This window comes from Pristiophorus japonicus, chromosome 6 (genome assembly GCF_044704955.1).
Source record: "Pristiophorus japonicus isolate sPriJap1 chromosome 6, sPriJap1.hap1, whole genome shotgun sequence".
NCBI lineage: Eukaryota > Metazoa > Chordata > Chondrichthyes > Pristiophoridae > Pristiophorus > Pristiophorus japonicus.
The window spans coordinates 106,096,655-106,122,118 of NC_091982.1; the positions used below are offsets into that span (position 1 = coordinate 106,096,655).

The 25,464-nt window shown below is 42.6% G+C and overlaps 1 protein-coding gene across 3 annotated transcripts in view; it reads left to right on the forward strand.

Annotated features, from left to right (window-relative positions):
- LOC139265751 (ribosomal protein S6 kinase alpha-6) overlaps window positions 1-23,706 on the forward strand; it is a 170,419-nt gene extending 146,713 nt beyond the window's left edge. For 2 of the 3 annotated variants that reach the window (XM_070883105.1, XM_070883108.1), the window contains 6 exons: window positions 4,889-5,047; window positions 9,486-9,647; window positions 14,303-14,379; window positions 18,726-18,843; window positions 20,658-20,798; window positions 21,731-23,706. In XM_070883105.1, the coding sequence (XP_070739206.1) occupies window positions 4,889-5,047; window positions 9,486-9,647; window positions 14,303-14,379; window positions 18,726-18,843; window positions 20,658-20,798; window positions 21,731-21,856 (783 nt within the window). In that variant the 3' untranslated portion in view covers window positions 21,857-23,706. The remainder of the gene's footprint in view (window positions 1-4,888; window positions 5,048-9,485; window positions 9,648-14,302; window positions 14,380-18,725; window positions 18,844-20,657; window positions 20,799-21,730) is intronic. The other variant, XM_070883107.1, reaches the window with a different exon arrangement.
- Window positions 23,707-25,464: the final 1,758 nt, after the last annotated feature.

The window sequence follows — 25,464 nt, forward strand, 5'->3', positions numbered from 1 at the left end:
AATCTCCCTCCCTCCCATCTCCCTCCCTCCCTCCCTCCTCTCTCTCTCTCCCTCCCTCCCTCCCCTCCCTCCCTCCCTCCCTCCCTCCCTCCCTCCTTCCCTCCCTCTCTCCTTCCCTCCCTCTCTCCTTCCCTCCCTCTCTCCTTCCCTCCCTCCCTCCCTCCTTCCCTCCCTCTCTCCTTCCCTCCCTCTCTCCTTCCCTCTCTCCCTCCCTCCTCTCTCCTTCCCTCCTTCCCTCCCTCCCTCTTCTCTCCTTCCCACCCTCCCTCCCTCCTCTTTCCTTCCCTCCCTCCTCCCCTCCCTCCCTCCCTCCTCTTTCCTTCCCTCCCCCCTCCCTCCTCTCTCCTCTCTCCTTCCCTCCCTCCTCTCTCCTCTCTCCTTCCCTCCCTCCTCTCTCCTCTCTCCTTCCCTCCCTCCTCTCTCCTCTCTCCTTCCCTCCCTCCTCTCTCCTTCCCTCTCTCCTCTCTCCTTCCCTCCCTCCTCTCTCCTTCCCTCCCTCCTCTCTCCTTCCCTCCCTCCTCTCTCCTTCCCTCCCTCCTCTCTCCTTCCCTCCCTCCTCTCTCCTTCCCTCCCTCCTCTCTCCTTCCCTCCCTCCTCTCTCCTTCCCTCCCTCCTCTCTCCTTCCCTCCCTCCTCTCTCCTTCCCTCCCTCCTCTCTCCTTCCCTCCCTCCTCTCTCCTTCCTCCCTCCCCTCTCCCTCCCTCCCTCCCCCCCCCTCCCTCCCTCCCCTCTCCCCTCCCTCCCTCCCTCTCCCTCCCCTCCCTCCCTCCCCTCTCCCTCCCTCCCTCCCCTCTCCCTCCCTCCCTCCCCTCTCCCTCCCTCCCTCCCCTCTCCCTCCCTCCCTCCCTCCCCTCTCCCTCCCCTCTCCCTCCCTCCCTCCCCTCTCCCTCCCTCTCTCCCTCTCCTCTCCCTTCCCTCTCCCTCTCCCTCCCTCCCTCCCTCCCTCCCCTCTCCCTCCCTCCCTCCCTCCCTCCCTCCCCTCTCCCTCCCTCCCTCCCTCCTCTCTCCTCCCCCCTCTCTCCTCCCCTCCCTCCCACCTCTCTCCTTCCTTCCCTCCTCTCTCCTTCCTTCCCTCCCTCCCTCCTCTCCCTCCCTCCCTCCTCCCCCCTCCCCTCGCTGTCAGAAACACAGACATTGACAGACAGAGAGTGAGAGACACATACACAGCAGACTGAGAGATAGAGACACTGACAGCACGCTGTTGGAGGACTCCCGGTGCTGTAGTCGGTAAGTAGAAAATGTTTTGTTTTATTGATTTTAAAAATTTACTTTTATTTTTTATTAATTTTGTTTGATTTATTGGTTGATTTATTGATGTATTTATCATTTATTATTGATAATGGCTCTTTATTTGTAAAACTGAAGTGTTTAATGTTTTTAAACTTCCCTTTAAACCACCCCCCCCCCCCCATTCCCTACGCCTGATTTGTAACCGACGCCTGATTTTCTAAAGTGTAGACAAGGTTTTTTCGAACTTACAAAATTCTTCACTTACTCCAAACTAACTTAGAATGGAGTAAGTTTTCACTGCCTAAACTTTGAAAACAGGCGTAAGTGGCCGGACACTCCCCCTTTTGAAAAAAAATTCTGTTCCAAAGTGAAACTGTTCTAACTAACTAGAACTGGAGCAAACTAAATGCCGAGAATTCAAATTTCTAAGATACTCCATTCTAAACCAGTTGCTCCAAAAAAACAGGAGCAACTCGGGCCAAAACTTGGCCCCAATGTTCCTTGTTTTAATCCATACCAAAAAAAAACACAACGTGACGGAAAATGCAGACCAGATATTTACAAGGCAATACCCTGGCAGGAGAGAGGGAGGGAGGGAAGGAATATCTGAGAGCAAGTCACTTTACCATGTTACCCAATGACTGTTGAGATTGACAGTATCCTGGAATAGATCAGCTACGTGGCCTGTTAGCTAATGAATCATGTGTGATCAATGGGAAATCCAACAAGTGGATAAAGTATCTGGGAGGATTGTGTGTGTGTGTGTGTGTGTGTGTGTGATAATCGATTCTGATTGTGTTTGTGTGACTGTAAATTCTATGTTTGTGATTGTGTGTGTAAATTAATTGTGTATGTATGTGTAAATGGATTGTGTATATATATGTGTGTGCAATTGCATAAATATATTGTTTGTGTGTAAATGAATTGTCTGTGTATTTATCTAATTAAAAAATTGCATGCATCAAGATTTCCCCCAAAAAACACCAACGCAGAGTGTGTTAGCATGCAAACAAGAAATAAGGGATATGTGCAATAAAGGCACAGCGGTCATCATGGGCAACTTTAATCTACATATTGATTGGGCTAACCAAACTGGTAGCAATGTGGTGGAGGAGGATTTCCTGGAGTGTATTAGGGATGGTTTTCTAGAAGAATATGTCGAGGAACCAACTAGAGAGCTGGCCATCCTAGACTGGGTGATGTGTAATGAGAAGGGACTAATTAGCAATCTTGTTGTGCGAGGCCCCTTGGGGAAGAGTGACCATAATATGGTAGAATTCTTTATTAAGATGGAGAGTGACACAGTTAAGTCGGAAACAAGGGTCCTGAGCGTAAGGAAAGGTAACTTCGACAGTATGTGGCGTGAATTGGCTAGAATAGACTGGCAAAGGATACTTAAAGGGTTGACAGTGGATAGGCAATGACAAACATTTAAAGATCACATGGATGAACTTCAGCAATTGTACATCCCTGTCTGAAGTAAAAAATAAAACTGGGAAGGTGGCTCAACCATCGCTAACAAGGGAAATTAAGGATACTGTTAAATCCAAGAAAAAGGCATATAAATTGGCTAATAAAGCAACAAACCTGAGGAACTGGGAGAAATTTAGAATTCAACAGAGGAGGACTAAGGGTTTAATTAAGAGGGGGAAAATAGAGTATAAGAGGAAGCTTGCAGGGAACATAAAAACTGACTGCAAAAGCTTCTACAAATATGTGAAGAGAAAAAGATTAGTGAAGACAAACGTAGGTCCCTTGCAGTCGGATTCAGTTGAATTTATAATGGGGAACAAAGAAATGGCAGACCAATTGAACAAATACTTCGGTTCTGTCTTCACGAAGGAAGACACAAATAACCTTCCGAATGTACTAGGGGACAGTGGGTCCAGTGAGAAGGAGGAACTGAAGGATATCCTTATTAGGCGGGAAATTGTGTTCGGGAGGGAAGTTGATGGAATTGAAGGCCGATAAATCCCTGGGGCCTGATAGTCTGCATCCCAGAGTACTTAAGAAAGTGGCCCTAGAAATAGTGGATGCATTGGTGATCATTTTCCAAAAGTCTAACGACTCTGGATCAGTTCCTATGGACTGGAGGGTAGCTAATGTAACACCACTTTTTTAAATGGGAGGGAGAGAGAAATTATAGACCGGTTAGCCTGACATCAGTAGTGGGAAAAATGTTGGAATCAATCATTAAGGATGAAATAGCAACGCATTTGGAAAGCAGTGACAGGATCGGTCCAAGTCAGCATGGATTTATGAAAGGGAAATCCTGCTTGACGAATCTTCTGGAATTTTCTGAGGATGTAACTAGTGGAGTGGACAAGGGAGAACCAGTGGATGTGGTGTATTTGGACTTTCAAAAGGCTTTTGACAAGGTCCCGCACAAGAGATTGGTGTGCAAAATCAAAGTGCATGCAATTGGGGGTAATGTACTGACATGGATAGAGAACTGGTTGGCAGACAGGAAGCAGATAGTTGGGATAAACGGGTCCTTTTCAGAATGGCAGGCAGTGACTAGTGGAGTGCCGCAGGGCTCAGTGCTGGGACCCCAGCTCTTTACAATATACATTAATGATTTAGATGAAGGAATTGTGTGTAATATCTCCAAGTTTGCAGATGACACTAAACTGGGTGGCAGTATGAGCTGTGAGGAGGACGCTAAGAGGCTGCAGGGTGACTTGGACAGGTTAGGTGAGTGGGCAAATGCATGGCAGATGCAGTATAATGTGGATAAATGTGAGGTTATCCATTTTGGGGGCAAAAACACAAAGGCAGAATATTATCTGAATGGCGGCAGATTAGGAAAAGGGGAGGTGCAACAAGACCTGGGTGTCATGTTCATCAGCCATTGAAAGTTGACATGCAGGTTCAGCAGGCAGTGAAGAAAGCAAATGGTATGTTGGCCTTCATAGCTAGGGGATTTGAGTATAGGAGCAGGGAGGTCTTGCTGCAGTTGTACAGGGCCTTAGTGAGGCCTTAGCTGGAATATTGTGTTCAGTTTTGGTCTCCTAATCTGAGGAAGGTCGTTCTTGCTATTGAGGGAGTGCAGCAAAAGTTCACCAGACTGATTCCAGGGATGGCTGAACTGTCATATGAGGAGAGACTGGATCAACTGGGCCTTTATTCACTGGAATTTAGAAGGATTGAGAGGGGATCTCATAGAAACGTATAAGATTCTGACGGGACTGGACAGGTTTAGATGCGGGAAGATGTTGGGGAAGTCCAGAACCAGGGGACATAGTCTTAGGATAAGAGGTAGGCCATTTAGGACTGAGATGAGGAGAAACTTCTTCACTCAGTGGAATTCCCTGCCGCAGAGAGTTGTTGATGCCAGTTCATTGGATATATTCAAAAGGGAGTTAGATATGGCCCTTACGGCTAAGGGGATCAAGGGGTATGGAGAGAAAGCAGGAAAGTGGTACTGAGGGAATGGTCAGCCATGATGTTATTGAATGGTGGTGCTACTCCTGCACCTATTTTCTATGTTTCTGTGTAACACTTGAGCATGAACTCAAGTAGGGATTGGCTTATATTTTGTCTTAATATTGCAGTTAATAGAATTTAATATTTGTTGTAAAATTTGAAGTTTATGTATGAAGAACTTTGTTGAAAAAAAACTGGAGTGTAATTCACTGGTGGCTGTTTTGCACGCACAGGTATATGACGATGGCCGATATGTTTACCTTGTCACTGAGCTATTGAAAGGGGGCGAACTGCTCGATAGGCTTCTTCGGCAAAAGTACTTTTCAGAACGAGAAGCCAGTGCTGTGCTATTCACAATAACAAAAACAGTGGACTATCTTCACTGCCAAGGGGTAAGTCCTTCAGTTGGAGCAGATAATAATTTCTCGGGGCCTTGACCTACATGGTAGCATAATTCTGTGTTTTTAAGTTTTTCATTTAATGTGAAAATGCATATCCTGATTCTTTGCCTTGAACAACGTTGCTTCTAAGTGTTAAATTCACTGAAGTGTTGAAGCTACTTTTTTGATCATTGAAATGTGCAAACCATGTATAGCCTTTTTTTTACAAAGTGGGGTTGATTTTGTTCTGATTTAATCTTTTAATAGTCCAGTGCAGTACGTGAAATGTTTTAAATTGGAACCTTCATTGGTGAACAGTTGAATAATTCGTGGTCTCATGAATGCACATTCGGAATGGATACAATATGAGTTTTGCAATTACCATGTTTAATTTGCAAGGTGACATTTTGTCTTGGCATCAATATTGCGGATTCTACAGTAATATTAGAAGTGCTGAACTTCACTGCTACAGCATGAAGTTATCACTTCATGATTTGGTGATTGACATCTGTGTTCACTATCTGTCGGAATGATAGTAATCCAGCAGCCTATCGCTGTGCTGTTCTTCTGCGCTGTCCAGCTACATAGGTCCCATCTTCATTTTTTCACCAATTACTTGTGGAGGTGATGTTGGTCAATTAAATCCAAGTTTTGTTTAGTACTCATTTTTAATAAGTCAAGAATTGTAAAATCATCAACAACATGATGCTCCAGTAAAAGTAAAAAGTAGTGTGCAGTTAGGAACTGATGGCACAGGACATATCTTATATGCTCATGAGAACGAGAAATCTGTGGCTTAGAAATACTGTATCTGCTTTATCATCATCATCATCATCATAGGAAGTCCCTTGGAATCGAGGAAGATTTGCTTCCACTCCTGAAGTAAGTTCTTTGGTGGCTGAAAAGTCCAATACGGGAGCCACAGACTCTGTCACAGGTGGGACAGAATCGTTGAGGGAAGGGGTGGGTGGGACTAGTTTGCCACACACTCTTTCTGCTGCCTGCGCTTGATTCCTGCATGCTCTCGGCGTTGAGACTCGAGGTGCTCAGCGCCCTCTCGGATGCACTTCCTCCACTTAGGGCGGTCTTGGGTCATGGACTCCCAGGTGTCAGTGGGGATGCCGCACTTTATCAGGGAGGCTTTGAGGGTGTCCTCATAGCGTTTCCGCTGCTCATCTTTGGCTCGTTTGCCGTGAAGGAGCTCCGAGTAGAGCACTTGCTTTGGGAGTCTCATGTCTGGCATGCGGACTATGTGGCCTGCCCAGCGGAGCTGATTGAGTGTGGTCAGTGCTTCAATACTGGGGATATTAGCCTGAATGAGAACGCTGATGTTGGTGCGCCTGTCCTCCCAGGGGAGTGTAGGATCTTGCAGAGATATCGTTGGTGATATTTCTCCAGCAACTTGAGGTGTCTACTGTACATGGTCCATGTCCCTGAGCCATACAAGAGGGCAGCTATTACTACAGCCCTGTAGACCATGAGCTTGGTGGTAGTTTTGAGGGCCTGGTCTTCAAAGACTCTTCCTCAGGCGGCCGAAGGCTGCACTGGCGCTCCGGAAGCGGTGTTGAATCTCGCCGTCGATGCCTGCTCTTGTTGATAGGCTTCCGAGATATGGGAAATGGTCCACGGTGTCCAGGGCTGCGCCGTGGATCTTGATGACTGGGGGGGGCAGTGTTGTGCGGTGAGGACAGGCTGGTGGAGGACCTTTGTCTTATGGATGTATCTGCTTAATACCCAACAAGCTCTCATCTGGCAATCCGCTAAATTGTCCTGCATCGCTACAGGACAAACAGAGCCCCGTTACATGAACTGCAAAGACTTGGGCTTTTGTGCACAATGAATTAGCCGACTCAACATTAGTTAGCTATGTGTTTACAGTTGCTCAACTCGGATCCAATTGTATGATTGAGAATAAGGAGTTAAATTATGAGAGAGCCCATCTTAACCAAAATACTCATTTTGCACATGTGCATGAAATAGGAGCAGGAGCAGGAGTAGGCCATTCGGCTCTTCGATCTATTTCAACTGCACCTTCAGGCTGCTTGTCTTACATCCAGTACTGGATGAGCAGATATTTTCTCCCAAATTGGGAAGACCGAAGCCATTGTCTTTGGTCCCTGCCACAAACTGCGTTCCCTCGCCACCGACCCAATCCATCTCCCTAGCATCAAACTGAGGCTGAACCAGACTGTTCATATTTGACCCTGAAATGAGCTTCTGGCCACATCCGTGGCATAACAAAAACTGCCTATTTCCACCTCCATAACATTGCCCGTCTCCGCCCTTGCCTCAGCTCATCTGCTGCTGAAACCCTCATCCATGCCTTTGTTACCTCTAGACTTGACTACTTCAGTGCACTCCAGGCTGGACTCCCACATTCTACCCTACGTAAACAAGGTCATTCAAAACTCGGCAGCCCGTGTCCTAACTCGCACCAAGTCCAGATCACCCATCACCTCTGTGCTCGCTGACTACAGGTTAAGCAACGCCTCGATTTCAAAATGCTCATCCTTGTTTACAAATCCCTCCATGGCATTACCCTATCTCTGTAATCTCCTTCAGCCTCACATCCCCCTGAGATATCTGCGCTCCTCAAATTCTGCCCTCTTGAGCATCCCTGATTATAACTGCTCAAACAAGCCTTTGATCATCTGCATTAATTTCTTATGTGGCTCGCTGTCAAAAAAAAATTGTTTTATAACACTCCTGTGAAGCGTCTTGGGATGTTTTACTAAGTTAAAGGCGCTATATAAATACAAGTTGTTCCGGCACTATTCCCATATCCCTTGATTTCCTTTATATCCAAAAATCTATCGCTCTCTTGAATATACTCAACGACTGAGCATCCACAGCCCTCTGGAGTAGAGAACTCCAAATATTTACAACCCTTTGAGTGAAGAAATTTCTCCTCATCTCAGACCTAAGTGGCCGATCCCCTATTCTGAAACTGTGACCCATAGTTCTAAACTCCCCAGCTAAGAAATAGGAGTAAGAGTAAAATATACAGCCCCTCAGGCCTGCTCCACCATTCAATAAGATCATGGCTGAACTTCGACATCAGCTCCACTTTCCCACCCGATCCCCATATCCTTTGATTCCTTTAGTGCCCAAAAATCTAAAGCTGGTGCATTGTATATTTATCTCTTTCCTATTAAGTAATGTTAATTTGGACCGTGTATCGCTGCTGTGTTCTGAGGAGAGCACTAAGATGAATCATGTGCCTATTAATTTAAAATTGGAACATTTCAAAAATCTGAACTGTGTTTTAATTTGTTTTAAAGTAATTTGCTAAATACAGAATGTGTGAACTTCTTTTCTGCGAAAAGATTTTTAGTGGCAAAATATATTTGCTAGTGTATCTACTTCGGACTCATAGTCACACACGCACACCGCACACACTAACAAAAATGTCAGCCTGTAACAGAAAGGCAAAATATTTCTTGCTCAGATTGTACAGAATTTCACCACGAAGGGTCACCTCTCGATAAAACTTGCTGCAAATGTTGGTAATATTCCTACGATATAAATGAGCTTTCAATGTCCCAGATGTCCATTAATGACTTGGACTTGGGGATACAATTTCAAAATTTGCAGATAACACGAAACTTGGAAGAGTAGTAAGCTGAGGAAGATAGGAATAAACTTCAAGAGGACATAGATAGGCTGCTGGAATGGCAGATAAAATTCAATGCATTTTGGTAGGGAGAAAGACCTTGCATACTAAATGGCACAATTTTAAAGGGGGTGCAAGAACAGAGACCTGGGGGTGCTTGTGCACAAATATTTGACGGTGGCAGGCCAGGTTAAGCTGTTAATAAAGCATATGGGCTCCTGGGCTTTATAAATAGATGCTGAGTACAAAAGCCAGGAAGTTATGCTAAACCTATATAAAACACTCGTTCAGCCCCAACTGGAGTATTGTGTGTAATTCTGGGCACCACACTTTAGGAAGGACGTGAAGGCTTTGAAAAGGGTACAGAAGAGATTTACTAGAATGCTTCCAGGAATGAGGGATTACAGTTCGGTGGATAGACTGGAGAAGCTGGGGTTGTTCTCCTCGGAACAGAGAAGGCTAAGAGGAGATTTAATAGAGGTGTTTAAAATCATGAAGGATTTAGCTGGAGTAAATAAAGGTGATTGGCAAAAGAACCAGAGGCGACATGAGGAAAATCTTTTTTACGCAACGTGTGGTTAGGATTTGGAATGCAGTGCCCGATAGGGTGGTGGAGATAAATTCAGTCGTGGCCTTCAAAAGAGAATTGGTTAAATACTTGCAGAAAAAAATTGCAGGGATATGGGGAAAGAGCGGGGAGTGGGACTAGCTGGATCGCTCTTCGAAAAAGCCAGCGCAGGCTCGATCGGCCGAATAGCCTCTTGCTGTACTGTTCTCTGATTCATTGAACTATCTGAATAATCTTTGTTTTGTTTTTTTATATATTTGTATATATAGGTTGTGCATAGGGATTTAAAGCCAAGTAATATTTTGTACATGGATGAATCTGGTGATCCTGAATCGATCCGAATATGTGACTTTGGGTTTGCTAAACAGCTGCGTGGTGAAAACGGCCTGCTTATGACTCCGTGTTACACAGCCAACTTCGTGGCACCTGAGGTATACTAACATCCCACCTTACCTGCTGCACTTTTTCGCAGTAAAATAAACCGATACTTTATTAATGAACTGTTAAGTGCAGCCAGTCCTCTCGCCTGGAATCTGAGATCGGTTTATAAAACTGCAAATCAGTTGCTTTACTCACTGTTCTGAAGAGTGGAACTGCCACATGACGACAACACATGGAAGTTGAGCAGCTATGAGAATAGAATAAAAGGATGTAACGAGAGATAAAATAATCAAATCGCTCCGGTGCTGACCAGTCTAAAGCTTATCCCTGAACTGCAGTTTACCTGGATTGCTTCTGTAATAGGTGTCAATACCCTGGATGGGAATTTACTTGAAGCAAAATGCAGCTGAGATTAAATCGCACCAGAGACCCAAACTACTGTCTGTGAGCTATGCCCTGTCTGAGCCGTGGCAATTTAGCCCACCTTTACATTGATTTCAGCCTAGGATTAGTGGTAAGACTCACCTCTCAGTTAGAAAGTTCTGGCTTGAAGTCCCACTCCAGCAAATTGAGCACATAATCTAAGCTCGGTGCAGTACTGAGGGTGGTGCTGCAATGTCACAGGTGCCATTTTTCAGATGAAATATTAACCGTGGCCCCATCTATCCCCTCAAGTGGATGTAAAAGATCACATGTTCGAAGAAGACCAGAGCAATTCTCCTGGTATCCTGGCTGATATTCCTCCGTCAACATCATTAAAACACATTGGGCTAAATCTTCCGGGAAAAATAATGTTGCGATCATAATGCATGCTGTTATTAATATGCAAATTAGCCAGAATTTTCAGGGAACGAAGAGATACAGTATGAGTTGTGCATCTCCAGAACATGCTGGTTGATTTACGCCACTCCATTTAGCTTTGCACAAACAACATCTCGCCCTTAGTCTCCCCGTTATTTTTACGAAGTGATTATCTGCACGACCATTTTTGTGTCCTTCTGCGCATGCAGGCGGACGACCTCGCTCCTTTTTGTGGATGTGCACATGATTGGTCACGTATGCGCAGTACGCTGTGGTGCAGACCCACATTGCCGAGCCTGGAGCTGTTACCATTGCCGTTCGAGCTTGAACCTGAGCCTGCGAAAATCAATGACTATACCAAAGGAGCCTCCAGGACTGTTGATTAGAATAGCGCTGTGATTATCTCCACACACATTTTCATGGCCTTCTGGGGCAGAGAGGCAGAGAGAGTGTGTGTGGGGCAGAGAGAGAGAGAAGAGTGTGAGTGAGTGTGTGTGTCTGGGGTAGAGAGAGTGTGTGGGGCAGAGAGAGAGAAAGTGAGTGTGTATGTGTGGGGCAGACAGAGCAGGGCAGAAAGGGAGTGTGTGGGGCGGAGGGGGGAGGGGAGGGGTTGATAAAGAGCACGGAGAGCACAGTGGGGATGGAGGAAGAATGTGATTCAGACATAAAAGGGGTCAGGACTTGAGAGCCAGAACGTGATCCAGATTGAAAGACCAATGACGTTCTTCCAACCCCACCTTCACACTCGCACCATGTTCTCCCTCCTCTCACCCGATACCCGGTTGATTTCTCGGAAAGCTCGGTGCAAGTTACATCATTTGACTGGACAAGATCCGTAAGTCACGACACTGTCACTATTCACTTCATACCCAATAAACCTGTTAACAATCCGTGACCCACACACAATGCCCCGTCTTTGGTGTTGGGGGGTCCGGGGGGGGGGGGGGGATGGTGGGGATGGAGGTCAGAAACTTGTCTGGGGGGGCGGGGCGGGGTCGGGGGGTGGCGCGGGGAGGAGGAGGAGGTCAGGAACTTGCGGGGTGGGGGGAGGTTTGTCACAAATTTGTCTCGGGAGTGGGGGGGGAGGAGAAGGTCAGGAACGTGGGGGAGGAGGTCGGGAACTTGGGCGGGGGGAGAATGTCAGAGACTTGGGAGAGAAGGTGAGGAAGCGATGGCAGCAACGTGGGGTGGGGGGGTGGGTCAAGGTCTTAACCCATGAGGGTGAGCCCTGTGTGTTCCAAGTGAGCTCTGTTCTGTCTGAATTTGGCAGTCCGAATGGCTCAAATTACACTTTGCAAAGATAAGCTGCTGGGTGTGTCTTATCCTCCAAGGGGACCAATCAGCAATCAGGACTAGTCATCAAGGGTGCCCAATCAGTGCTTTCAGTGTTAAAAATTAACGTGTCCTTATTTTTAAGAACTTGCTGGATTTGCACATTAATTACCCATTAAACTCACCACAAAAAGTTATGGCGTGATTAACAGTCTACGTACGTTTTTAACAACATGGTGATAATGCAATGCGGTCCAGAAAAGAAATACAGATCCAACATCCGGAATCCTCAGGACTGAGTCCGTTCCTGTTTTTGGAATTTTCCGGATTTCAGACAAGAAAATCTTTAGTCTGAAATCCGGAATCCTCGACCGACTTCGTGCCTGAGTTTGGGGTTTGCCTCAAAAATGTCCAGTTTTCAGACAATAATTCTGGACGACTCCATCAACAATGCGCAAAATGTCCAGTTTTCGGACAATTCCGGTTTTTGGAGTTCCAGATTCAGACGTTGCACCTGTAATTTTATCTGTTGAGTCTCGATCTTGACTCTCATTGATTAAGGAGATACACTTTTGGTCCTGTTGTTCACTAAGGTCCCAGATGCGTTGTTGTCAATCGCACTTGTAGTAAGGTACGTTGCAAATTATATTCGAGCTGAAGGGTGCAGAAAAAAGTCTAACTAACTGGGCACGTTGTGAGATGCCTTGCTCCAGCTAGATTTGGCCCATTATCTAGGCATTATCAAATTGCTGTTTATGGGACCCTGTTATGTGCAAATTGCCTGTCAAGTTTCCTAAATTGCCTGCCGAGTTTCCTAAATTACAGCAGTGACTACACTCCTAAAGTACTTCATTGGCTGTAAAGCACTTTTATATTTCCTACGGTCGTGAAAGGCGCTATATAAATGCAAGTTCTTTTATTCTTTTCACCGAGTCCTGGCAACTTGATTCTATTTTCTGTTTTATACTTTCTCATTTTTCCTGTTTGAATTTTGAGTTTGGGTGTTTGGAAAGGGCTGTTCTTAGCACTGCTGCTTCGTTACTGGATAAATCCTCAATCATAATACCAGTATTTGTTTGCACCACTACCTTGTTAAATGTGAAAGTTAATGAGAAAGAAAGATCTTGCATTTATAGATCCCTTATCACATTTTCAGGATGTCCCAAAGTGCTGTACAACAAAATGCAGACACTGTTTTGTCGGGAATGACCAGTTTGTTTTGTTGATGTTGATTGAGGGAAGTATGTTAGGCAGAACACCAGGAGAACTCCCCTGCTCTTTGAATATTGTCATAGGATTGTTTTTTACATTTAGCTGAACAGTTGGACAGATCTTAGGCTTAATATCTCATCAAAAACACAGCACCTCTGACAATGCAGCACTCGCTCAATGAAGTGTGGGCCTAGATTAATATTCTCAAAACCATTAGTTTAAACTTTACTGTGGCCCGTCAGGCATGAAAACTCGAAGCAAGGACATTGGGAACACTCCAGTCAGACAGCGTCTGTGGGGAGAAGAAAGGCAATGTTTCGGGTCTAGACCCTTCTTCAGAACTCAAAGATATTGGCCTAGAAATTGCGGTCAAAGGCTTCCTGTGGGCGGATGCCTCTGATCGAAACTCTTTTTACAAAAGTACCTGGTGGTCCCGGAGGAGCGTAGACTTGCGCTCCGAGGCCTCCATTCGCAGTCCAGCGCAGGGGCCCAAGTATTCCAGGAGGGTATGTGCAGCCTGGGATCACGTGGGCCGGACCAACCAATGAAAATGACTTATCCCCATTCACAGTAATGGTGATCTCCGTTTGTACAGCGATCAACATTTCTATGAATGGGAATACCCCCCTAAGCACAAACATTTTAAATAAAAACACTTCACACATTTAAAATTAATTGAAATTGAATTTAATTAAGTGTTTTAGACAATTTATTTTTTTGAAATGTTTTTAATGTTTTAATAGGAATAAAAATAAACATACATTAATGGACAGGGTTTTCAAAATAAAAATTATTGATAACATTTTATTTTTCTATCTTTTAAAACTCTTATGCTGGTACATCTGCTTTTACCAGGCATAAGAGTTTGAAGGACATTCGCTGGGCAAACAGCCCAAATCTCTGCCAGCGAAGGCCCTTTTCCCGGGGATGCATTGGAACTGTCAAAAGAAATGTTGATAGTTCGCAAGTGACGGTTTTCACGCATGTGTGTCACGCACCAAGAACCGGCACTTGCGGGGCCTCTACAGGTGCATGCGCACATTGTACGTGCCCATAGAGACCGCGATTTTTTTTGCTCATTACAGATGAACAGCATTTAAAAGGGAACAGAATTGGGGAACCAGAAACCCAACGATCACATGCAGGGAAAGAAATAGAATGACCTGCAAAGTGCTTTGGTGGAGAACAGGAGATGATCAAAGGGCAGAAGTGATATTTGGCTGAGATGAAAGGAGGTATAATGAGAGAATTAAAAGTTATAAACGACATTGAAAGCTCTCCCACTGCTTTAAAAACAAAACTTTGATGCCATATGATCAGGGCTTTTTTCAAACAATGAAGCACGTAACAAATTGGATGCAAACAGATTGTTTTTTCTTGTAGCAGTAATTTGTCAAACGTGCCTCTCTTTGTTTTTCAGGTTCTCATGCGACAGGGTTACGATGCTGCGTGCGATATCTGGAGCCTTGGAGTGCTGATGTATACTATGCTGGCTGGGTAAGTACAATTAAACTCACCTGGGTTCCATTTGTGTTGCAGCACATGGTCTTTGCATCTGGAATTATTATGTTAAAGTGCAATATTATTCTCCGATCAGTATTTTTCCTCCAACATAGCTTCTAGAAATAACAATTGATTTGCAAATCAAGCTTCTGCATTGAACTCTGTTTCATGAAGCTTGAGAAATTTCTGGTACACCAACACCATTTCAGTCTTAACAAAGTGGATACATTTCAGAATAGTTTTGTATTCAACTAGTCTTCGCATAGAGACACAGAAAAATAGGTGCAGGAGTAGGCCATTCGGCCCTTCGAGCCTGCACTGCCATTCAATAAGATCATGGCTGATAATTCCTTCAGTACCCCTTTCCTGCTTTCTCTCCATACCCCTTGATCCCCTTAACCGTAAGAGCCATATCTAACTCCCACTTGAATATATCCAGTGAACTGGCATCAACAACTCTCTGCGGCAGGGAATTCCACAGGTTAACAACTCTCTGAGTGAAGAAGTTTCTCCTCATCTCAGTCCTAAATGGCCTACCCCTTATCCTAATACTATGTCCCATGGTTCTGGACTTCCCCAACATTCTTCCCGCATCGAACCTGTCCAGTCCCGTCAGAATCTTTTATGTTTCTATGAGATCCCCTCTCATCCTTCTAAACTCCAGTGAATAAAGGCCTAGTTGATCCAGACTCTCCTCATATGACAGCCCAGCCATCCCTGGAATCAGTCTGGTGAACCTTTGCTGCACTCCCTCAACAGCAAGAACGTCCTTCCTTAGATTAGGAGACCAAAACTGAACACAATATTCCAGGTGAGACCTCACCAAGGCCCTGTACAACTGCAGTAAGACCTCCCTGCTTCTATACTCAAATCCCCTAGCTATGAAGGCCAACATACCATTTACCTTCTTTACTGCCTGCTGCACCTGCGTGCCCATTTTCAGTGACTTAATGAACCATGACACCCAGGTCTCGTTGCACCTCCCCTTTTCCTAATCTGCCGCCATCCAGATAATATTCTGCCTTCGTGTTTTTGCCCCCAAAATGGATAACCTCACATTTATCCACATTACACTGCATCTGCCGTGCATTTACCCACTCACCTAACCTGTCCAAGTCACCTTGCAGCCTCTTAGCGTCCTCCTCCTGGATCTCACCGCCACCCAGTTTAGTGTCATCCACAAACTTGGAGATATTACACTCAATTCCTTCATCCAAATCGTTAATGTATATTGTAAAGAGCTGGGGTCCCAGCACTGAGCCCTGCGGCACTCCACTAGTCACTGCCTGCCATTCTGAAAAGGACCCGTTTATCCCTGCTTCCTGTCTGCCAACCAGTTCCCTATCCACGTCAGTATATTACCCCCAATACCATGAGCTTTGGTTTTGCACAACAATCTCTTGTGCGGGACCTTGTCAAAAGCCTTCTGAAAGTCCAAATACACCACATCCACTGGTTCTCCCTTGTCCACTCTGCTAGTTACATCCTCAAAAAATTTTATGAAATGTTACTTAGTTTGGCATCTAAATCCCTTTATTTACTTTGTTTCACATTATTGCCTGTTATCTTCATTGTTTTAATCTAGGATGCTGTTAAGAATCTCGTACTATTCTGCTACAATTATGTGATTAAGCAAATGTGTGAAGTCAAATCTAATTGCAAATGAATGATGATGTTGGACCACTAACCCAGAAGTGGAGGAGAGAATGAAAATTCGAAGTATGAAGAGGAGATTAGTGCTGAAATTAGTATGTTTAAATCTGTTGCTGCAAATATGCAACTTTTCCCTTTGTGCAAATTATTTCTTTGCCACAGATTTTGTTCTGGCATAGAATGTTTGTCGTGGCTGCCGCCAATAAATTCGGCAAATAAATTTTTCCTAACTTGTTTTTTTTCTGAAATCTGTGCATCTCCTTCAGCTGCACAGGAAGTTTCTGAATGGCTTGGCACGTCATCCTTTCTTTTGCAACATGCCATCAAATGCTACCGAGATAGATGGCAATTACGGCAATACTTCCCTAAATTGTGGTCAGTGCCAGGTTCCTCAATGCTGACTGGAATTCCATGTCTCTCTTCTGTCTCCATAACCATTTCACTTCTTAGCTTCATCCCCCTTTTCACTGTAGCCAGACAGTCTACGCAAGGCACTTTCTGTAATTCGAAGTCCGTGCTCCTGTGACTGCCCAGCTCTGAATCTTTATCTTAAACTGCAAAGCTCCCAGGAAACTTTGGTAACACCAAAACTGAAAATGTATGAAAAGAAAAAGAAAGACTTTGATTTATATGGCGTCTTTCATGACCACCAGATGTCTCAAAGCGCTTTACAGCCAATTAAGTACTTTTGGAGTGTAGTCACTGTTGTAATGTGGGAAACACGACAGCCAAATTGCGCACAGCAAGCTCCCACAAGCAGCAATGTGATAATGACCAGATAATCTGTTTTAGTGATGTTGATTGAGGGATAAATATTGGCCAGGACACCGGGGATAACTCCCCTGCTCTTCTTTGAAATCGTGCCATGGGGTCTTTTACACCCACTTGAGAGAGCAGACGGGGCCTCAGTTTAACGTCAGATGAAAGACTGATTATAATAATCGTAAATGACGAGATTGCGGTTTGGATACAAATTCATTTATAAACAGCATTTTGACCAAATTGTAATTTTTAAAAGAAAATTGAGAAGTAAGTTTAGTTTTTATTTTGGACCAGGACTGAATAATTCTAAACTAAATGCCAAGTTAGCTGAAGTTTTCTAATCTGGAAAATGTGGGCAAAATGCAAGCTAAAATACAACTGAAAGCATCTTGGGAATTTGGATATCTAAGGACATTTGAATATGTTACAATCCAGGCCTAGTTTTTCCCCATACAATTCTCTCAAAGTTTTCTCGCTTTCTGTAAAATTGGCTGTATAAGATGAACAGCTATTGTGCAGTGTTACTTTATTTCAAGAGCTGTATTTTTTCCACTGCCTTTGTGTCCTCAGTTGAATTTAATCATTGCCTTCGTAAGTAGAGGAGCCCATTACTTCAATAAATTAGCCCCTCATTATTCCTTTTGAATAGATTGCTCCTGGGTCAATACATGAACATATTATGTTTGGTTCAGCAGGTAATCTATTGTTAAAAACATAAGTGTATAAATAGGTTAGAAATTACTGTTGCAGATATTGATGAATAAATATTTTACAGGCTTGTATAATGCTCCTGTATTATTTTAAGAGGGAGCTTATCCATTTAAAATGGTTTAATGGAGATGTTTATTTTAAATGGGTTAACACCTACATTAAAATAACACAAGCATGCCGTACAAATGCATTGTGTTCATTTGCTAATATCATGAATAATAATTTCTAGCCTAATATTGCATCTGGTTGGTCAGTATTATCTGGTGAATTGATTGAACTTGGTGTGTCGACTGGAAGAAAGGCCACCAGTTTCTGGTTTTACATCTCATTAAACTGGATTATAGACGTTCACGACCGTTTAATACTAATTATGATTTTTTTTATCATCAAACGTAGCTGGAGAGGAAGCTTTATAGCACCAACAGCAGCAGTAATTTCAAACTACTAATTGTAAAATTGAGCATATAGAATCGATTTTACATATCTGCCCAGCGGCCATACACATCTTGGCACTGTCCACTCTTGCATACACACGGCTTACTTAAAATTTACTTTTATAAGTCTTAGCGTAATGCAGCCATAGGGCAGATCGCAGCAAGTTCGGGTGTCTTTTTGAAGGAAATAAAGAGATTCTCAAAGTTGCTTTGCAGCTGGTTTTATATTGTTGAAGTTACAGTATCAGTCAAGTACTTTTCATCCCAACAAAGATAGGACTTATTGGCACTCTTGGTGTTCCAGCTTGTCTGATTTCAAGCAGTATTGGGAAATTGTGTGTAGAAAAGTAAGTGACTTTGCTCCTCTTGATAGTTGGGCTGTATTATGTAAATGAGCCAAACAGATCACACGTTTGGCTCCCACTCCTAAGCCACGGTGGCATTTTGGGTGCTATAATTTATTTAATTGGCCCTAGGTTGGGGAGGGAATAATTGGGTAAGCTTCCTACTGCTGATCAAGTCCATATTGTGGATATCAAGTGAAATGAGGTCAGGATCAGGTTTGGCAATGATGCCACCCATAGGCTAATGGACTAGGCTCGTGTGAAGCATGGCCACTTATACAAGACGTTGGAAGACAACTAGCATCCGTAGGACCATACCCAGCGTGAATCAGTGCTGTCACATAAAAAGGGAAAAACATGGGAAGGCGGGTCTGCATGACTTGATCTTTTTGTTAAATCATTGATTTTTTTTCTTCTTGTTTGCTTTATGCATTAGTTACACTCCTTTTGCCAATGGACCAAATGATACAGCAGAAGAAATTTTATTACGAATAGGAAGTGGCAAATTCTCACTGAGTGGAGGCAACTGGGATACAGTCTCAGATGCAGCTAAGGTAAAATATACTTATACTGCCAGTGCAATTGCAGTAAGATTAAAGATTCTAAAGCATTGTTCGCAAGTACAAAATAATTTAAATACCAAAAGTAAAAGTGAGCAAAATGTAATCTAGTGATGTGGAAGGGTTAGTTGACTAGTGAAAAGAGCATATTCCAAAGACTGCATTCTTCTTGAGTGAGTTTTGCTTAGGTTGTCACTTCTGTGAATTGAGTTGTCATCCAGGAATAAGCAAGGTGAGCAATAATAGTATTGCGAGAGAAATTTTTTTTTTCCTTGCACCCAGTAATGCCGTTACACAGTCTTGAGGCTTTTATCGTTCAAGCCAACAGCACAATTTGCGCCACGCTTCAGCAATTGGAGTGCTTCCTTTTGCTTTGGTTCTGAGTGAAATTGTCTGATTAATGCGGAACTATTGGCAATTTTTTGATAACACAAATCCATTAAGACCCAGGTTGAAACTGAGGAGATTTCTCATGAGGTGGTGAGCGGGGCAGTATGTTCAGGCTAAAGGACTTTTACAATCTGTATCATGTCAGGCAGTGGGTAAAAATCTCCCACCTAATTTTCAATATTGACTTCCCAACTGAGGCCTACCATTTCAGCACTTTTCTCACACCAGAGCTCTGTTTGTATGAGCTCCGTTATGGGCATTACAGATGAAATTTAACAGAAGTGTGAAGTAAAACATCTTTATATGAAGAATGAGAGGCAATATAAATTAAATGGCACAATTTTAAAGGGGTGCAAGAACAGAGAGACTTGGATGGTGTACATACACAAATCTTTGAGTGTGGCAGTACAAGTTGAGAAGACTGTTAAAAAGACATACATTAGCTTTATAAATAGAGACAAAGAGTAGAAAAACTGGGCAGTTATGCTGAACCTTTATAAAACATTGGTTAGGCCTCAGCTTGGAGTATTGTGTTCAATTATAGGCATAATTAGCAAGCATGTCAAGGCCTTGGAGAGGGTGCAGAATAGATTGACTAGAATGGTCCCAGTGATGAGGGCCATCAGGTATGTGGAGAAGCTGAGATGGTTCTCCTTGGAGCAGAAAGGGTTAAGAGGAGATTTGATAGAGGTGTTCAAAATCATGAAGGGTTTTGATAGAGTAAATAAGGAGAAACTGTTTCCAGTAGCAGAAGGGCCGGTAACCAGAGGACACAGATTGAAGGTGATTGGCAAAAGATCCAGGGGTGACCTGAGGATTTTTTTAATGCAGCAAGTTGTTGATTTCTGGATTGCACTGACTGTGGAATGGTGGTGGAAGCAAATTCAGCAGTAACTTTCAAAAGGGAACTGGATAAATACTTCAAGGGAAAACATTTACAGGGTTTGGGGAAGAATAGGGGAGTGGGACTAATTGGATAGCTCTTTCAAAGGACCAGCACAGGCACGATGGGTGAATGGTCTCCTTCTGCACTGTATCATTCTATGATTTTATATGGGGCAGGCTGCTGGTAGTCGGTAGGAATGTTGGTCTGGATATACTGATTACGGAGAAAAGTTCAGTAGTGGGTGAGTACTATAGTTTATATTGAATGTGCACTCTACTCCCTTCTCCCATACTATTCTACTCCTAGTACAGTCAGAATAAGACTCTCTCATACTCAGCTTGGACCTGATTTAAACCAATGTCCCTGTGATAAAAAGTAAGTTTTTAACCCACTACATTATCCACGGCCAGTAATATACAATTATTTTTTTAATAGTATACATCAATACCAAAGTATCCCATTTAATAATTAGCTTGGAAGGGTGATAGATTTTTTCATTATATAATGCTTTCCTCAAATTCTGAAAATCTAGGATTTGTTGTCCAATATGCTTCATGTCGACCCCCATCAAAGATTCACAGCTGAGCAGGTGCTCAAACATCCCTGGATTGCTTGCCGGGATCAACTACCACATTTCCAACTAAATCGTCAGGATGCACCTCATCTGGTAAAAGTAGGTACTGTCACAGGATGAAATGATACTTTGTTGCATTTAAACTGGCCATGATAACGTGCATAACCCATGCACGTTTTGCATGAGAGTTTTAAAAAGCGCTCTTAGATATAAATTTGAAGATCATTCTGAAACTCGAAATTCTCTAGTGCTCATGTTTTTTTTTCTTGGAAAATCTTGCTTCCAATAGAGTTTTTTCAAAAGTTGAATTGAATTACTTAAAGGTAACAGGAATTTGTTAAATGCTTGGGTGTAAAACTAGTTAACAAAGGTTAATGACATTGTTTTTCTGTTAGTATTTTTCAAAAGTTGCATTTTGTTGTGATACATTTTTCAAAAGTATCAATACAGTGCAAAATCTTTCAGTCCAGTGATGATGAGTTTAAGTGAAATAATTGCAAAACTGGTTGGGATCCACATCAAGTGTTCACTGTTAACCTCCTTATTCATGTGTTGATTTCACTACGGATCACAGCAGGTAAAAGTGGGCGGAAGTAGCCACTTGGGCAGGCGAGGTACTGGAGTGCAGCTGGCTCTAGTGGTGCTGCACACCAGAACAGTCAGCATCTTCAGGAGTTATGGGGAGAAAGAAACAATCAAGATTCCTCCCTGAAATAAGTTTGCAGCATTCATCAGTGTGATATATCGCAGTAATATGTTTTTACTATAATTATGGAAATAAACATAATTGCCAATTTCAGTCAAGAGTACAGTATAATTCTGGTAAGCATCTAAACTCTCAGATCTACGGACTGTTGCTTCAGTGAAGAAATGTTCTCAGTACCTTGTTTATCCTCATATAAATGTCTATTTTCAAGATCGTGCAGGAAATAAAATGCAGTGCTCCTTAAAAACAATGATAATTTAACTTAAAATAAAGGTGATATTCCACATTGTTGTGATTCCTAATGAAGATCTGTCTTCATCTTTAGGGGGCCATGGCTGCTACATATTCTGCCCTCAACCACAAGACCCTTCGTCCAGTGTTGGAGCCAGTTGCAGCTTCAAGTTTAGCCCAACGCAGAGTTATGAAAAAGCTTACCTCAACAGACTTGTGAAATATGTATGAACCAATAATATATGACTTGTTCAATTGACTTGAATGGCAGCAAGCTCCTAGAGGTTGCACAAACTCAAGAGTTTTTGCTTTTCCATTTTATTTTTTACTTTGAGTATTGGGAGATTGGATGTCAAGCTACCAAATCGGGACGTGAAGGATTAGGTTGACGGAAAGATGGAATGATCAGATTATATCAATTACAAAAGAGTTACGGAGGATAATTCATCACACTGAATTCAGACAGGTTTACATCATGAAAGTTGAATCATATCATTGCATATCATATCATTATACCAAAGGGCATAATAATTCTAATCAAGATGGCAACGGGATCAGCAAAGTAAGGAAGTGGGTCGGTCGCTGGTGGCCTATATTCGGAGCTATTTTGCTTTTAGGTGATCTTGTTCTGAGACATTGTTTAATTAAACTTTGTATTTTATTTATTTACTTTCATTTTCAAGAAATACAATACTTTTAGATAAAGTTTTATTTTGAGGTCAATTTATATATTGACATTAAAATGTCACAATGCACATCACTATTCTGGATTGTATTAAGTTGTCCGACAGCCTTAAAATTACTCCTTAACAAATGTCCTTTATTTGGTTTTCCACTTTTTCTGAAATTGCTAGACAGTACTTGAATTTCTGCATTTTTGTAAATATGTAAAGACTATCCAAGAGGTACATTTGACAATATTTCACCTTTGCTGTTGCGATTTACTGTGAAATTTAGAAAATGTTGACAAATTTAGGGCACATTAACCACACCAAGATAGAGGATCCTGCAGTCCCTTAAAGTAATTTCTAAATAGACAAATGAAAACATTAGCATTGTACAGTGTTGATGTACTTCATCTTCATATGCACCACCATAACATTTTAACTTCAGTTTTGTGTGGTTTATGAAGTTGAAGGTAGCTAATGATGTCATTTGGCATGGTGAGATGAAAGCTGCAATATTTCTTCTCCCATATTCTAGTCACGGTCATATTTTCATAATCAACCAGGAGCGATCTCTTGTGTACTTGGACTGAATTAAAATCTCGGCCCTAAGCAAATGGAAAACTACAATAAAGATGAGACATTTTAACATTGTTTTCACTTTTATATTATATATTCTCTTCCAATTATGAGGGTCCTACACATCTTCAGTGCCGATCACAATCCTTGCTGTCCATATGTAAAAGAAAGTCCTTGACGTATGCTACATGATTAATACAAATTCATTTAAGTGTCTCCTTGTAATCCAATTATGCTTACAAAATTGTCCTCAAGCCAGGTGTGATGTGAACTAAATGTTTCTGAGCGACACCATTGCAATTATTTATAATGTGCCCATTTCCTTTTCTTAAATTCATATATGTTATGTTGGTGAATTATGCAGAGGTATTCATGCAGAATTTTGAAGTAAACACAATGGCCTGGATTTTGCTGTACTGGTAATGGCAACACTGTCAGCGGTCGCCGTTATTACTGTGTAAAACTGACAGCAACCTTTGGCGTCTGCACATGTGCAGTTAAATGAAGAAATCTGGACGTTGCTGTCGGTGATGCCCTGCTCCACCACAGGGTGCACTCTTGCAGTCTTCGAAGATGGAATCTGCACAGAAATCACTGTTAATGTGTGAAATTAGGCTAATTACCCACTATTATCGCACTAAAGACCGATGAAAAACTTAAGCCTTGTTCAATCAGGAGTAACTGAGTTTATAACAGCGTATTAAGTCATAATTACTGCTGAACAACTTCTCTGGCCCTGAAAAAATAATTTTACAAATGTAGAGTGTCATTCCCTCAAGAAAATTAATGTTGCAGATTAAAAAAAAATAAAATATTTTTTAATACAGTTTTTGTTTTGCTCTTTTATGTCTTTCCCTTAATCCTATGTGTATGACCCAATCTTCATTTCACTTCCTGTACCATGATTTAAATACCATTTATATTTCCTATTTTTTTTTATTTTTTATTTATTCGTAGCCAATCTTTCCAATTCTTTGTCAAATCACAAACGCCAGAGGTCACCTTGCACACATCAAGGATCACTCTGCGCCAATGCTCTTAGCCAAAGGGCCGAGAGCCACTGCACCGTTCCTGGAAGTACTGCAATACCAGGTTCGTGCCATGGAGGTGGATGGGTCAGGCCCCCCCACACACCTCCGTGGTGGATGGGTCAATCCACCCCACCCACCTCCTATTTCTTTCTTCCTGCTTTGCCAGCTGTGCGGATTCTTCAATTTAATTGGTTGAACAGCTTCCCTGCTTTTCACCCTGCTCACAGATCCCCTGTAGAGGGCGGCAAATTCAACCCAACGCCGGAAGAGTAGAAATCTTCGCTGACAGGCCCGCTAAAATTCTGTGTGCAACTGTACACGAGGTGAACGGCAAAAGCCGTTCCTTTGCTGCTCGCAGAAAAATCCGGGCCATTGCTGATAATTGCAGACAGTACATTGCATGCCTTTTTTGGTAATTGTACCTTCGATTTATTAGAATGGTCACTGCTAAAATAGAGTCTCCAAAGAGTTTGATTCTGGCCAGCACTTTTGCCTTTCTCCAGGGTTTTGATGTGCCGGTGTTTGAAACGGGAGTGCTGTGAGTAGGAATCCCAACTTGTCTGAGTGGTTTATCCCAAGATTGACAAAAGAGGATGCAAAGGACTTGTCTTTCTGGTGGCATTCATAAGACCACCATAGCTCAGATCTCTGAAGGCAGAGAAATAGCAGTGCGAGGACCTGTGCAATTGGAATTTAACTGTCTTGAAGGGACATCCATTAATCCTTCAGCGATAATGTATAACTCCTGGTTGTGCATAAAGGATGAGTTAAAGACCATGTTGAAGATAGTCATCTTTTCATGGTGGCTAAATCTCTCCTTCAAAATCAGCTCTTCATTAACAAAAATCAACTTCCTCTAGAAATTCTGCTGTTTGTCTACTATCCGCCATCATTCATCAAATTAATTCTGTTCAAGTATACCAATTAGGTTCCATTCTGGTTTAGCACACACTGATGGGTAGTCTTGTTACAATTGTGGATCAGTCTATCTGCAATGCTACAGTTGGCCTAGTCGGTGGAGAATTTGAAGTCCAGTTGATGATCATCTGCAATGAAACTGTACAAAACTGAAGACAGAAGTTCCTGGAGTTTTTGTCGCAACACCATCCTCCAACATTAACCATAATTGAATTTTGAAGAAGGGTGCACACTTAAAATTGCACTTGTTTTTTTTTCCCTTTATAGATGCTGACCGACTTGCTCTATTTCCAGCATTTAATGTTTTTATTTCAGATGTTCAATTTTAGGGTTTTTTTTTGATCACGTCTTGGGGTTTCACAGTCAAATTGCAGCCACCAAATACCATTTCAAAGAAAGTGAATAGGGCAAATGCTGCTCATGAATATTGGTTAAAACACCAGCTGTGGCATTGTACAAAACAATTGCCCTCTGCTTGACCCTGGTTTTAGTTTCAATGAATATCAGCACAATTGTCCAAAGGAAGAAATAGCTCACATCCCCAATCCACCTAATGACCCCTTCTATTTTAAAAGAAAGGGCAAGGTGTGGACTAGAGTTTGAGAATATGAAGGATTTCTTTGTCTACAATATCT